At 33.9% G+C, this 16296-nt stretch overlaps 1 protein-coding gene across 46 annotated transcripts in view; it reads right to left on the bottom strand.

Moving 5' to 3' along the window:
• The window catches only part of Sox6 (SRY-box transcription factor 6), a 612624-nt gene that overhangs the window by 138589 nt on the left and 457739 nt on the right, over positions 1-16296 (bottom strand). For 39 of the 46 annotated variants that reach the window (XM_058576980.1, XM_058576987.1, XM_058576994.1 and 36 more), the window contains one exon: positions 6345-6468. In XM_058576980.1, the coding sequence (XP_058432963.1) occupies positions 6345-6468 (124 nt within the window). The remainder of the gene's footprint in view (positions 1-6344; positions 6469-16296) is intronic. The other 7 variants (XM_058576968.1, XM_058577001.1, XM_058577004.1 and 4 more) reach the window with 1 other exon arrangement.

Genomic DNA, 16296 nt, shown 5'->3' with positions numbered 1-16296 from the left:
AAAACTCAATGACAAAAAAAAACTACCCAATTAAAAAATTGGCAAAGTATATAAAAACACACTTTTCCAAAAAAGATATACAAATGGTCAATAAGCAACTAAACAGATGTTCAACATCATAAATCACTGGGAATTGTAAATCAAAACCACAAAGAAATAACATTTCTTTCACACCTCCTAGAAGGACTAAAATGAAATGTATTTTTAAAAAATGGAAAGTAAGTATTGGCATGAATATTGGGAAATTAGAACACATTTACACTGCTGATGAAATGTACAATGGCATGATTCTTGTGGAAAACAGTTTTACAGTTTCTCAAAAGATTAGAAATAGAACTACATATGACCTGTCAAGTCTACCCTTAGGTATACATCTAAAAAAACTAAAAGCAGGGACTCAAACAGATATTTGTGTATCAATGATTAAAGAAGTATTATTTGCAATAGTAAGAAGTTAAAAACTACTTAAGCGTGTCCCCTAACCAATGAATGGGTAAACAAGATATGATATACACATACAATAGAATATTATTCAGCCATTAAAAGTAATTAAATATTGATGTATGCTACTATATATGGCTGGACCTTAAAAACCTTATGCTTACAGAAATAATCCAGATACAGAAGGACAAATTTTATATTATTCCATTCATATGAAGATCTAGAATAGGCAAATTCATAAAGAAAGATAGTAAGACCATAGTTACCAGAGGCTAGGGGAAATAGGGATAGTTGTCATTTAATGACTGTGCATTTTGGGGAGGGGGATGTGAAAAAGTCTCAGGTATAGACAGAAGTAACAGTTATACAACATTGCAAATAATGCTGAGTTGCATAATTACAAATAGCCAAAATGATAAGTATTGTGTATATTTCACCACAATAATAATAAAAAGAAGCATTTGACATACTGTAAAATTGTGAGGTTTGTCAAAATGGTCATTGAGCAGAGTGATACTGTTAGATTTAATGTTCAACGTTGGACCACATTTATAATGGATAATGACTCAATTTAACAGACCAATTAAATTTACTCAGTATCAAGGTCAGATTTTACCTGAAGGTGAGTACTATATAATTTTCAAAGAACTTTCATGTATTTAACCAAATTTAATTTTCAAACCTACAGTGAGTAATGGAGCAAACCATGACTTTTTCAGATGACATAAAAGCAAGGTTCAGCATAGCTAAATAACATGTTCAAATACAAATAAAAGAATCCATTGAAATATTTAGCACAGTGTTTGGCACAGTAATCATTCAGTAAGCTTTAGCTATTGTCATTTATGGACAGTGAGTAAGTGGAGGATTCAGAAGCAGGTGAATACCCTACTCCAAGGGTCTCCTAGGAAATTTCAAGGGTGCTGCTCAGCAGTGATCACTTAAACACTTCCAACTACACAAAGCAACGGGTCAGCTGCATCATCCCTCGAGCACCAAGGAGGGAGGCTATTTGAGGTTTTTACTTTTCAGGCAAGTTGACCTTGATCTGATATACTCATTAGCAACAGTGAAAGATGTTTCATCTTTTAATTTTCTCAAACATCAATGCTTAAATGTGTTTCTCTTACCCTTGATTGCTGCATCTTTTAGTATCACACCATAAAAGAGCAAAGCAACTAAAAGTCTGGTTTATGTTCCTGGCCCTGATGATAAGTTCTCATCTAAAAGGATGCCTCTAATTATAGAACCAATATAAGAATAAAAATTTAGGAATTAAAACAATGAAGCTATTTCTAGAGAGATCAATCTGAAAAATGCTCCTCGGAAACTGCCCAATGCCTTTGGGCAGCATGCCTGCTCAGCAGTACATAGAGGAGGAAGAGCTTATGTGGTGTTCATTGAATACTGAAACCCTGAAATTCCCAGAACTATGGGTCAAATCACCTGGAGTGAGTTGGGAGTGGAGACTCAGTTCCCCAAATTAATTTTTCACATTGCCATAAACTGCAATTAGAAAAATTCAACTTTAATAGTTAATGTCACATGAAAGTGGTCCTTGCTCTTGAAAATCAAGAAAATTATTCAAGCAGCTGAATCAATACATTCAATTCACAAACATTGTAGAATTGTTTCGGGTTCTGGGAAGATGGAAAGGGAGCAAAAGGAGGCAAATTTATTTTTTATTTAGAAAGATCAAATTAGAGCTTGTTCGTCCTCTTACACAGGATACTAAAATATAAATTCATGACACTATTTCCAGGTTTTTATATATGTGTCTAGGCTTCTCTCTTTTAAAAAATAGCCATTGTCTCATATACATTTCAAGTGAAGTAGTTAAGCTCAGTCTAGGGCTAAAAAAGTTTGCTTGTCCAGACTCTTAATAGTTGTCCCCAACTCATGTGAATGATAAAAACTCTGCATAGACTGTCTCCTGAGTTTATAATTTCTCTACTAATAGCATAAGAATGTATGTTCTTTAAATATGACTTTTATATACAAGAAATCTTAGAGTAGCCAAAATTTAGAGTTTGGCTTAAATTCTTTGATATAACTTAAGGGTTACCAGAGAATACCTCATTACCAGCCTTGTTTGTGACCAAAAATTTTTCCATATATCCAAATCTAAGTCCTGCCTAACTCAACAGGTATAGTCAGCATAATCAAACACAGCTTTGTTATCTTAGGACACTACTCTGAGAAGTATTTTGTTCAACAAAAGCAACTAATTCCTGCACAGTATTGTCCTGGTCTCTAAATTCTTCTCAGTTATGTGTTATGATCTCATGGATTCTATTTGAAAAGACTTACTTTTAAATGATCTAAATTTGTTGGATATAGAGCAATATCTTCTCTCACAAAAACAATACCACATTTTCAACAAAATTAGATAACATGGTATAAGATATCTATAGGTAGCAGAAAATAAAGCCTATATTTGATTTTGAAATGTGGTTAATTTTAACTTTATAAACACTGAAATCAAATATACAATTTCCACAGTATATCTAAAAAGTTTCTGGGGACTGGTATTGGGATGGCAACTGAGATTCAGTATAAGAGAGCAAATTTAGTTTATATCAATGTTCCATAGAAATAAAGATGAAGAAATAATCAAAACAACTTATAGAGATCAGAAAAGGACTGAACCAAAGCACTGATGAAAGCATATTCTCCAACAAAATATACTTCTGTCCTTAATATAGATGCCAATTTAAGGGGGAGTATGACTCGCTGTAAAATTTCTGCTCTAGAAAAATGAATTTTTAACAATTTAAATGGCACCATTTTCCTTCACTCAGGCATCCAAAAACCTTTTGGGAATATAGACTTAGTATCCTTTATCCAAAATGCTTGGGACTAGACGTATGCAGATGTGGGGGTTTTTCCAATATTGGAACACTGATTAAAGACTTTACTAGTTGAGAATCTCTAAGATGAAAAAAAATCTAAAATCTGAAATAATTCCAAATCCAAGGTGCCAAAAACATGCATTGGAGAAAAGATAGCCTCTTCAACAAATGGTGCTGGGACAACTGGAAATCCATATGCAACAAGTTGAAATTAAATATCTCTCACCATGCACAAAACTCAACTCAAAATGGATCAAGGACATAGGAATAAAACCAGAGACCCTACATCTAATAGAAGAAAAAGAAGTTCCTAATAAGACTCCTTTGGTACAAGAATTAAAATCAACAATCAATAAATGGGATGGACTAAAACTTAAAAGTTTCTTCTCAGCAAAAGAAACAATCTGTAAGGTGAATAGAGAGTCTACATCTTGGGAGAAAATCTTTATCCCCCACATATCAGATAGAGCACTAATCTCTAGGGTATATAAAGAACTCAAAAAGCTAAGCACCAAAAAAAAAAAAAAAACCAAAAAACTAAAAGCAAACAAAACAAAACAAAACAAATAACCCAATCAATAAATGAGCCAAAACCCTGAGCAGACTCTTCTCAGAAGATGATATACAATCAATCAACAAATATATGAAAAAATGTTCATCATCGCTAGTAATTAGAGAAATGCAAATCAAAACCACTCTAAGATTTCATCTCACTCCAGTCAGAATGGCAGCTATTATGAAGACAAACAACAGTAAGTGTTAGTGAGGATGTGGGAAAAAAGGTACACTCATACACTGCTGGTAGGACTGCAAACTGGTGTAGCCAATATGGAAAGCAGTATGGAGATTTCTTGGAAAATTGGGAATAGAACAACCATTTGAACTAGCTATCCCTCTCCTCGTTCTATACCCAAAGGACTTAAAAACAGCACACTATAGGGACACAGCCACATCAATGTTTATAGCAGCACAATTCACAATAGCTAAACTGTGGAACCAACCTAGATGCCCTTCAGTAGATGATTGGGTAAAAAACAAATGTGGCATATATACACAATGGAATATTACTCAGCAATAAAAGAGAATAAAATCATGGCATTTGCAGGTAAATGCATGGATTTAGAGAAGATAATGCTAAGTGACATTAGCCAATCCCCAAAAACCAAATGCTGAATGTTTTCTCTGATATAAGGAGGCTGATTCCTAGTGGGGTAGGGAGGGGGAGCATGTGAGGAATAGATGAACTCTAGATAGGGCAGAGGGGTGGGAGGGAAAGGGAGGGGGAGGGTGTTAGAAATGATGGTGGAATGGGATGGACATTATTATCCAAAGTACATGTATAAAGACACGAATTGGTATGAATATACTTTGTATACAACCAGAGATATGAAAAATTGTGCTTTATTGGTGTAATAAGAATTGTAATGCACTATGCTATCATATATAAATAAAAAATTAATAAAAATTCAAATATTTTTAATTTCTAAAAAGTTTTTATTAGTGCACTATAATTACACATAAGAGTGGAGTTCATTTTGACATAATGATAAATGCATTTAACAGTTTGTTTATTCTCAATCCCTGGTTTTTCCATTCTCTTTAAGAAAAAAAAACTGTGGAATGAAAATTCAAGTTTTTTGAGCATCATTTTGGCACTGAAAAATTTTCAGATTTTTAAGAATTTTTAAATTTTCAAATTAGGGGTGCTTAACCTGTATTAGTTTGACTCATTTGCATTTGAAGACTTTTCAGTGAGCCCTTAAATCAGTTAATCCTAGTACTGGGGGTCTAGCTCAGTAGCAAAGCACTTGACTAGAATGTGCAAGGTCCTGCGTTCAATCCACCCCCCCCCCCACCAGAAAATAAAAAATTAACCAATGGCTTACACATCTATTACTCTAATCACTTGAGATCCACCAAAGACATCCTACCTTTTCTCACAAGGTTGTTCTCTACCAAATGTAAAAGAGTAGTCAACGGTAACCAGCAATCAAAATAGATGATAGGTTTGTTTTCATGCTATTTAGTAAGCTTTTTTACCCAGACTTTTAGTACAGTGATTTATATTTTATAGCTCTAAGAAAATTAAAATGTCTTTGTTCACTTTATAAGCCACATATACAAAGAAACTGCTGCATTCAGATTTGTTGCACTCAGATTTGGTGGTTAATATAATCGGGTTAATATGTTAAAAAGAACTTGACACAAAAATTATTAATGAGTACAACAAGGTCACTACTTCTGAGCTGAGGTCACTTACAAAGAATGCACAAATGAAATTAAGGTTGACTTCTATTTACTTGACTATCTTCTTACATTGGATTCCTTTGGTAACATATCTTTAAACATTTAAAGCTCTGTTTACAGGGAGGCTCTGAAAGAAGCTTCAAACCATTATGCCTCTAATTGAATTCCCCAGGAGTCCAGTAAACTCAGAGGAATAAAGAAAAACCATAACATTTGCTAAATCATCTCAAAACATATTTCATTGCAAGGTTATGTGGCCTGTTTTTTTGAGGTTCAAAGATGAATGAAAAATATTACTGAATACTTCATTATTTAGACTAAAATAAAAAAAGAAGTTTACCTATTAGTGGTAAGCAAATTAAACCAGCCCAGTTTAAACTTTTTTTCTGTCAGATTTCTCCCAAGAGAAATCTGACAGAAAACAATAACAACATTTTATATTTATATGTGACCAGTCTCCCAGACTATGAAAGTTCTCAGGAGGAAGAAAAGGTCTTTAACCAAAGACAATTATTCACAGTGAAGGTATGAGAGAGAGCTGACAGAAATTTTATAGTCCTCAGGGAAAGCAGCATTTTATCTGTGAATTCAGAACTGATAAAATAAGAGAAAATAAAAGTTTTAGCAACTAATTAGTTTATTAAAATGCCCCCTCTTCCCAATTCTAATTTTACTTTAAAATAAGCTTTTATGATCTTTTTTATTCAGAGTTCCCTTGCATGCCCCTGTGTTTGTTGTGACTGCAAAGCAAAAACATGTGGATCTGAGCAATTCCAAAAGAATGTGAAGTCTCTCTCTACTTACCTGGTTTGTATGTTATTCCAGGGGGGAAGAGGAATCCCTGTTGGGCAGCAGCAGCTGCTGCCAGGGTCCGCTGGTCATGTGGAAAAATTGGGATCATGAGCGGAGGCATGTGACCCTGAACCTGCTAAACAGAAGAGAGCCTATGATCAGACAGAGAGCAAATGTATGCCAAGAAGTCTTTGTTTCTCACTCCTGGTGGTGTGCTGGTACCCACACAGCCACCTACCTCTCACTTCATTCCAGATCTTAAAGCTGAGAAAAATTCAGGCAAAATCCACTAAATCTTTTTTATTTTATTATTTTTTTTTAGATTCTGTTAGCATATCAAGGACATAACTTAATTGTAAATTTGCCTCTGTGTTTCACCAGAAGGTGGTTAATGGTTTTCATTTATCCTATTTTGCTTTTATTTTCCTTCTTTTTTTAATAAACAAATAACTAAAAGAAATAAGTTTGCTTCTTTTCTTACACTACAATGTTGAGAGATTTTGCCCTTTCACCTGCTTTGCATTCTTTGCTTTATTTTGAAAAGAGTATTTAGTATCCTTGGTCAGAAAATAATGTCTAATTGTTATATATTCCAAAAGCTGTATCTATCTATCCAATTTAGGTATCTTATTTCAAAGCCTCACTGCATTATATTAAACATATAGCTCTTCAGATTTAAGGCTACTACATCTTGGCTTCCAATTAAACTAATATTCTTTGCCATACACACCTCGATGTAACATATAAATTGCTTGTCTGGCTAAGCAGTTTTACAGCTTTATGCACTACCATGTAGCTCAGTAATTATGGAGTTGTATTCAGAGAGCATTTCATAATAAATCCTACTATATCAAATTTCATTTGACCTCAATAAATGTATCAAAGAGCACAAAAATGCAAAATAGAAAATCTTTACTCTATATCAGTATTTGTATTCCATATAAAGAAAATAAGAGCTATGACAGAATCATGCTTGTTGAAATTACATTTTAATTTCCTAGTTTCCTTCTCTACTCTATGCATGCTGCCCTGATTCCAGGATAGCACAACAGGAAGGTTTTATCCTGGCTTTGGGGACATGATTTTAGGTTGGACTATAGGACATTTCTCATTTAAAGATCAAAACTGTAATGTACCAAAAGAAGTGATCTGTTAGCTCAAACACGGTCTTTGGCCTCTTTACTAGAAAAGGGCTGCACTTTATCTTAAGAAATAAACCTTTACCAGTAATTCAACCAGTCCCAAACCCTTCCCCTGTCTAAATTCCTAAATCTTCTCTTTAGGCAAAATTCCATATACTGGTTGATGACCCTGCTTAAATAGCACTGACTTGCCGTGTCCTGTCCCTGTTCCCTCCACAACCAGGAACATAGTGCAAAAATATGTGGGTCTAAGAGGTTTCATTTACCAACAGTTTTTCTCTAGGGGAAGCCCTAAGATGTGGGTTAATAAAGGGCAAGCAAAAAATAAACACTTTACAGTATTTTTCTGAATTCATTTCTCAGGAAAATCAACTTATAATAAAAAGGTCTTTGTGCAATTACTACCTTGCCAGTGGGGCGTGAAAGAAACTAGCTTTGAGCAGCTATTTCTTACATTTTAGCTGAGGTAAGCCCAAGTTTTGTACATAAGAGTACAAACTTAACCTGCTTAAATTGAAGCTGATCCCCTAGTGTCCAGGTCTTGCCTTTAACCCTGAAGAAATGCACTCAACTTGCTGTTCAATTCCAGTTTGTTGTAACCTAATATAAACCTGAAATGTGAGAGATGAATGCACTGTTTTATGCCAGAAAACAAACATGGTATGTTTGTGGGTGACCATCATTCAGTACAAGAATACATCAGAGGAAATCATTTCATTCTCCTCTAGAAATATAGTTTTAGCACATACCTAGAACATAGGGCAGGTGCCTTGTGCTATAGAGAAGAGAAGCAAGAAATATGAGCATCATCTCTGTTTATTCTTTCCTTCTTTCATTTAATGAACATTTACTAAGTTGTTACATTAACTATTAGGAGTTTTGAGAAATAGCTGAAGAAATTGGGGATACTTGTGACAGAAATGATATCAGATTATTTTTAAATATCTGAAGAAATGATGTGTGGAAGAAGGATCAGATTAAGACTACATGATTACCAAGGACAGAACTAGGTTCAAATGGAAGATATTTGGGGAAAGTTTAATACAAAGAAGAATTTTCTACTAATAAATTATTCAAGAATTTTTAGTGCTATTCATTAAACAGCGTCTTAGAATGAAATTTTTTCTTCACATTTTCACTTTGATTACCCAAGTTCTTGAGATGACAAGAGAGTATAAGGGGGTAAATGACAATTATGAACCAAACTTCAACTGTCTATGTCCATGAGATAACTAAGTAAATTATCTATGGTCATTTTAATGCCAAAGAATTGTAAATGTTTTATATTAACATAAACTGGAAGAATTTACGGAGGTTACTTTCTGTCCATCACACTTTACAAACTAGGATATGTTAAAAACGTATGCTATTATCCAGAGGCTATTTCAATAAGTTGAGAGACACAGTTAAAAAGGAGAGAGACAGGAGACAACTAGAAAGCAACAGTAATGACAGAATCATAGAATAGGAATAGAACTTAAGAGATGATCTAAAAATACAAAAACAACAACAACCAAATAACCCAATCTATAAATGATCTAAGGAACTGAACAGACACTTCACAGAAGAAGAAATACAATTGATCAACAAATAAATAAAAAAGTGTTCAACATCTATAGCAATTAAATAAATGCAAATCAAAACTACTCTAAGATTTCATCTCACTCCTGTCAGAATGGCAATCATCAAGAACACAGACAAAATATTGGTGAGGATGTGGTGAAAAAGGTATGTACACTCATACATTGCTGGTGGGACTGCAAATTGGTGCAACCACTATGGAAAGCAGTATGGAGATTCTTTGGAAAATTGGGAATGGAACAACCATTTGACCCAATTATCCCACTCCTTGGTTTATATCCAAAGGACTTAAAATCAGCACACTACAGGGACACAGCCACATCAATGTTTATAGCGGCTCAATTCACAATAGCTAGACTAGGAAATCAACCTAGGTGTCCCTCAATAGATGAATGGATAAAGAAAACGTGGTATATATACTCAATGGAATATTACTCAGTTTTAAATAACAGTTAAATTATGACATTTGCCAGTAAATAGTTTGGAGAATATCATGCTAAGCAAAATAAGCCAATCCCATAAAACCAAAGGCCAAATGTTTTCTATAATATATGGATGCTAGATCACAAAAGGCGGGGGGCACTAAGGAAGAACAGTGTTACCTTAGATTAGGTAGAGGGAAGTGATGGGAGGGGAGGGGAGAGGAAGGCATGTGGGGATAGGAAAGATAGTAGAATGAAACAGACATTATTACTGTATGTATATATGTGACTACATGACCAATATGATTCTGCATCATGTACACTCAGAAAAATGAGAAATTATATCCCATCTATATATGATATATCAAAGTGCATAAATGCATTCTACTGTCATGTATAACTAATTAAAACAAATTAAAAAAATTTTTTAAAAAGATGATCCAACCTTATAGTTCTCAAAGTGTAGTACCTAAAGACCAACATTGGCAACTATGGTACATTTTTAAAAAGCAAATTATCAGGCTCCACATCATACCCATTTAATCAGAAACTCCAAAAGTGGGTCCACTAATCCAAATTTTTAACTAAAGCTTTATTAAGAGCAGTGATTCTCAAATTTCAGTGGACATTGGAATCAACTGCTGAGCTTGTAAAACAACAAAAACAAAACCCAAACAAAACCCACAAGTGTTTGGCCCCACCCTCAGGGACTCTGAATCAGCAAATCTAAAGTGAGGCCCTAGAGTGTACATCTGCATTTCTAACAAGTTTCCAATTGAAGTTGGTGCTGCTGGCCCAGGGACCATTCTTTGAGAATCACTAATCTACTCCACATTTAACAAAACATAAATATGGAAGTAGATGGCTAGAAAAGATAAAAAAAAGTATAAGCTAAGGCTACACATCCTATGACAAAGCTGATCTATAGTTCAAAATTGCTAATCACCCTATCAGTGCTTTACCCATCATATAACATGGACTTCAGTGATTGAAAAGAATAAATCACTTGTATACACTGTTTCAGCAGAGAAAATCTGGAGATAACCAGTAATTTTATATCAGAGGTGTATTGTTGTAGGCAGTTATGGGGTTGAATGTTGTCCAATTAAAAAAAAAAAGTCCTTCCTCTCTCTTATTTTTACCCAGAACACACTTGTTCTCAATATTTATTGCCATTAATTCTAATTGTTTATTACAATATATTCATTAGTAATGATCATTTAGTTTTAAATGATAAAATTGTCCCTAACTTATTTTAAATAAAACAATATTGTGAAAAGTCAAAGTGCCCTTTATTAAAGACAACAGAATATCTAGCAACTAGTTAGCCTGAGAAAAGATGATGAAAAACTCCTCTTTTAACTCTAATTATGGATGTATTAATATTGATGATGGAGATAATAAAAACAACCACAGCAGCTAAGACTTTTCAGTGTTTCCTATATGTTCATCACTAGTAAAGTGATTTATAAAGTCCTATCTATTAAAATAGGCATATTTACTGAGAAATAAAAAATTCATTTAAGGAGAAAGAGAAAAACCATAAGAGGTTAAGTAACTTCATCAACTAAAAAGTGTTGGATCCAGGATTTAAGTCCACATCAAAGTCAAGGTCAAAATTTGCATTTTTTTCTGAAAAGTTTATACATATAAATACCATATTATATGAAACATGAAGTCATCTTTTGCTAAACAGATTTAAATGAGGTGAGGAGGGACTGGGGTTGTGGCTCAGTGGCAGAGCGCTTGCCTCACACGTATGAGGTCCTGGATTTGATCCTCAGCACCACATATATATAAACAAATAAAATAAAGATATTGTGTCCATCTACAACTAAAAATATTTTTTAAAAAAATTAAATGAGGTGAGGAAAGCAATTCTTTGTGATAACTGACAGATTTATAAATATAATTGTAGAGTATATTAAACAATACAGTGAAATCATATGCACTCTTAACCCAGTTATCTCCAATGGTAGCATCATGCAAAACCATACTATAATATCAGAACCAAGATATTGACATTAATACAATCCAAAAATATTATTCAGATTCCCCCAGTGTGTTAAAGATACCATGTCTTAAAATATTAGTAAGGGTAATGAGGGTCTCTGAATGTTTCCCACTACTTGTATGGTCCAGTGCAAGTGATAGGAGTGGAAAGTATGAGTTAAGGCAATTATTTCCCCCTCTCATAACTTTTCCATTTATTGTACTTATTGTAAAACTATTGGTCAAATGTGGGACAGAAAATAAAAAGCAAGAGCTAGGTAAGTAGACAAGGATAGTGCAATGATATAAGCATCCAAAATATTCTCCCCTTATGAAAGCTGTGAATTCTGATCACTGTACTGTGTGCCAGTGTTTAGGGCAGACAAAGAATTTTAAAGATAGAGGAAGCTCCACCCTGCTCTGAAAAATGTAATCCTGCCTTTCCTCCTCCTTCTCTTAATCCTATTTTCCTATTTGGCAACACGCCAGAAAGGTAGTAACGTTAGAAACAGCAACCTTAAAAAGTATTTTACTTAAGAATGAAAAATAATAGAATTCCCTTCACTCCATCAAAGAGTAACTAGTCTCCACATGTCTTTTTCAAGAAGTTATCAAAATTTCAAGTAGCATCTTTTTTCTTAAAAGTATAACTTTCCCTATGCACAAATTCAGAGATTACTTAATTATCTTATAAGTTAAGGGATAAAACTGATTTTGTTAGTACAAAGAGTAAAAAACAATGTGGCCAAAATATATCTCAGCATGAAAACTGCTTTGTTTTTACTGTTTTGGAAGTAAGCACTAATTGGCTGGGTGCTGAATGACTAATGAGAAACCAGGAGCCTCATCATGGGTGGAACTTAGTGCATCATGAAAGGAGGAAATAAACTATCTACACCAAAGCACAACTGTCCATTAATTCTAAGCTTCCACAGTCCCTGACCAAAATGTCCCCCCTTTGGAGATTGTGGGGAACATATTCTTGATCAAATAGGCTACATGCCCAGAAATTTTAATTGCCAGGGTATTCCTCTCTTCTCTCTGAGAATCAAGACGGCAGCAGATGCATGTGAAACATTTAGGTTCTGTCTCTTCCAATTCGTAAAACAGCATTGTTGCATCAACACTTATCCCCTTTGTTTTCTCTGTGCTAAGTTGTTGAAGATGCCATTTTTTGCCATCTGCCCCAGAGCTTCATTAAAGATACATGAATGGGCTAACTGGCCTGATATCTTGTGAGGAACAGGTGCTATTGTTTGTCCCTGAAGACTTGCACTAAAGATATGACTCAGAATACTTGAGAAAGAGCATCTGCAGCAGTCAGTCAGAGAGCAACTTGGCAGAGACCTGGCTACGCGCTAATATGCAAACAGAGTGACACTCAGGGGGGCTCATTTTCTCTTTCATGAAGATTATTTAACTTCTTTTAGCGATAGGCAATAAGCATTTGTATTGAAAATCATGGGCATATTAATGTCTGTTACTGAGATAAAGGCAGTAGGCAAGTAAGAATTTTTTTAAATGCTTTATTTCTCAAAAATCATTTCTCATGTGGTTTAATTGGTGAAACCACCTTTAAAGTGTCAGAAGGAATGTTTCTGATGTGTGTACACCACAATAAAAAGGGAGAGGGAGACAGAGATAGAAAATACAGAGATCAAGGAAGAACAATCCAGAGAGAGAGAGAGAGAGAGAGAAAAGAGACGTGATATGGGTTCTGCAGACAAATAGAAACAGGGGAGAAGGCTCAATTTCCTTAACAACCATAATTTTATTGCAAAGAATAGCTGAGTCATTTGCATTGTGTTACCAGTGTCAAAGCTGTAGCAGACAACACAAGAAATAAGTCCCTAGAAAACTTCCATGAAAAGATCAGAGAGGTATCTTCTTCCTGTCCCAAAGGATAGGTCAGGTCAGTACATGGACCTCAGCTAATTCTGTAAAGTTGAGAACAAAACAGTCTCATTTGATAGGATAAATTCATGTCTTTATAGAAATACTTGAAGCTTCAAACTTTTGTTATTGTTGTAAAATCTAACGTGTTGACTCTGCTCTGCCCTTCCTTAGAAAGCATAATGAATGCAGTAGTCAATATACTGAACTTCTCTTGGTTAAAAACAGTCTGAAGCACACAAGGCCTTAAATTACATTACTGCTTTAATTCACTAATTATCTTTCACCAGTAAACTGAGTTTCCTGAATGGACAGTGCCATTTATATTTCTATCTGCCCCATTCCTCTTATCATAGAAATAAGAATATAGGAGGCATTTTGTAATAACTGGTAAATGGTTGGAAACAAACCATCAGGAACCTAAGAGCTGGTCTTCTGATCAAAAATTTCCATAAGGTAGTATTGTTAATGCAACTGCTTGAGGTGTTGGGCAGTAATAATTCTCATTTAAGAAGAGAACTTAAAAATGTCTTTTAAGTACATCCCAACATAGCCTTGTTGGTTTTTCATATTTCTTATTTAGCAAATCTCTGGCTCTTACACCCATGAAGTATAGAAATACTGCTTCTAAAAGAATCTAGCAGGCTCCAGTAGGAGAATAATCAAACTAAAATTCTATCAGGAGCAGGTCCAGGACATACATTTTCTAGAGAATTGAGTCCTATCTTCTCAGATGTTTTCCACCAGCATCCAAGGGATACATATTATATAAATAATTTAATGGGCATCCAGAAAAGAATCACTTGTTTCTGTTTCTTTCTTTCTTTGTCATTGGTAGGATGTCTCCTTTCCTTCTTTCTTCTCTCCTATTCTCTCTCCTTCCCTCTCTCCCCCCTTCTTTCCTTTCTCAGGTGCTAACAGGATAATACACAAAACATTTTGTTATGATTTTTAACCATTCATCTTTTTAAATTTTTTTTCTTTCTTCCTTTTATTTATTTCTTACATACATGACAATATTGGAGTGCATTACATTCATAATTATCCATTCACAGCACAATTTTTATAACTCTGTATATAAAGTATGTTCACACCAAATTATGCAGTTATACATGAGCTCTCTTATTTTTTGCATACTTTATACCACCATTTATCATCCATTCATCTTTAATATGCAATGTCTTCCACAATTTGGGATACTTACTATAGCACTCTTCAAAATTCACACTAAAGGGTAAAGAAGACCCTTGAAAAAAATAAAATAAGTATAATATATTACAGTTTAAAAGTATTCTTTTGAAAACTCAAACTTTGGTCCTTCAAAGTCACTTGCTTTACTGAGAACATTAATGAATATCTAAATTTACTCTTGGTTGTGCATTTTTCTGTATATTATTGTTCAATAAAGTTAACTAAAGAAAAAAATCAGTTCCAATAGTTTACTTCTCCTTACTAATTTAGGCTATTGAATATACTTCACAAAATATCCAAACTATTTACAGAAGAAATAAAAAAGACATCTTGTCACTAGCTTCGTAATGTCCCCACTCCCACCACCAAGTGTAAAACATGCAAACAAAACAAATCTATTTGCTATGTCAGTCTTTAAGACAGCTATTTAAAATCCACTGCACTGTCTAGCACTTTTAGCTCCCTTCCTTGCTTACAGGAGAGAAACAATCTTTGAGAGCAAGCACACAATGACTTGATCAGGTCAATGGCACATGTTTTAAAAATCTTTAGATATATAGCCAGAGAGGAATGTCAGACCTGAAAAAGCCACTCTTTTCCTTTGTGTTAATATTTATTTCTATATTCTTAGCATACTGCATCATTTGCTCTATTTGTATTTTTCAAATGGACAAACATCTCATTAATCTACCAGGATCATCAGTAGTCAAACATCATTACTTTATCATTCATTAATTTGCACATGTTCTATTTAAATATTGAATTTTCAAGGAATGAAAAAAAATATGGACTTAACACTGACATAATCTTGATTCCTACAATCTCATACTTATTTTCCCTTCCTCCATGAAATGAAGAGATTGAGACAGTCATGACCTCTTAGAGTCCCAGGAAATGTTATTCCTTAAGAGAAAGAAGAAGTGCCTCTCTTAGCAACTCTTCAAAAGTCACTTACTGAGCACCTATTGCTATGTGACTGGTACTATGGTAGGTATTAGAAATATAAGGATGCCTCAGAGAAGTCTAAACCTTATTTTATCTGGTAGTGGTATTAGGTTGTTTTTACTGACATACAAGTATAAATCACGCAGTTTGTCAGCTTACTTTAGAATAAGGTCAATAAGAGAAAGGCAAGATTAGCTTAAGAAAAAAATCATATTATGGCAAAAATTCTGTTAGTTATAATTCCATAGTCTTTCTATGGTTCATACCCTAAAAATTGTTGAGAGTATTTATGAAGACATAAGTCATATTACTTTCTAAAAAGGATAACGAATGTTAATTAAATGTGTTTAAATTTTCTTACTATGTTTTAAGAAACTCTCACTGGGAGGGAAATAGAATATCCTGGCCATAAAGAAATTAATAAAACATGTTATGCAAAAGTAAAATTTATGATTCATTTGGAATTAGATATCTACCACCTTTTCAATCCATACAAATGCATAATCTTGTCAATTAAATATTATTGTTAAGGTCTAGTAGTATGTTAAAATCACTTTAAAGTGCAACTAAGGAAAATTCATGTGTGTTTATTACTCCTTAAGGATCTATTAGTGGGTATTTTATTCAGATTCGTGCTGTAAAATCTGCATAAACTCAGCATATTGTTATCCCCATGTGTGCATTTGTTTGGTTAAAGCAGAACAGCAAATCTCAATTTTTGCAACTTCTGGAAAAGTCAAGAGAACTAAAACAGTCTTAATTTTAATCAGATACAAACAGTTATCACTACAGAAGTGA

This window comes from Marmota monax, unplaced genomic scaffold (genome assembly GCF_021218885.2).
Source record: "Marmota monax isolate L192 unplaced genomic scaffold, Marmota_monax_Labrador192_F-V1.1 WCK01_AAM20220418_F8-fsc00061, whole genome shotgun sequence".
NCBI lineage: Eukaryota > Metazoa > Chordata > Mammalia > Rodentia > Sciuridae > Marmota > Marmota monax.
This window is presented reverse-complemented; position numbering and strand designations above follow the sequence as displayed.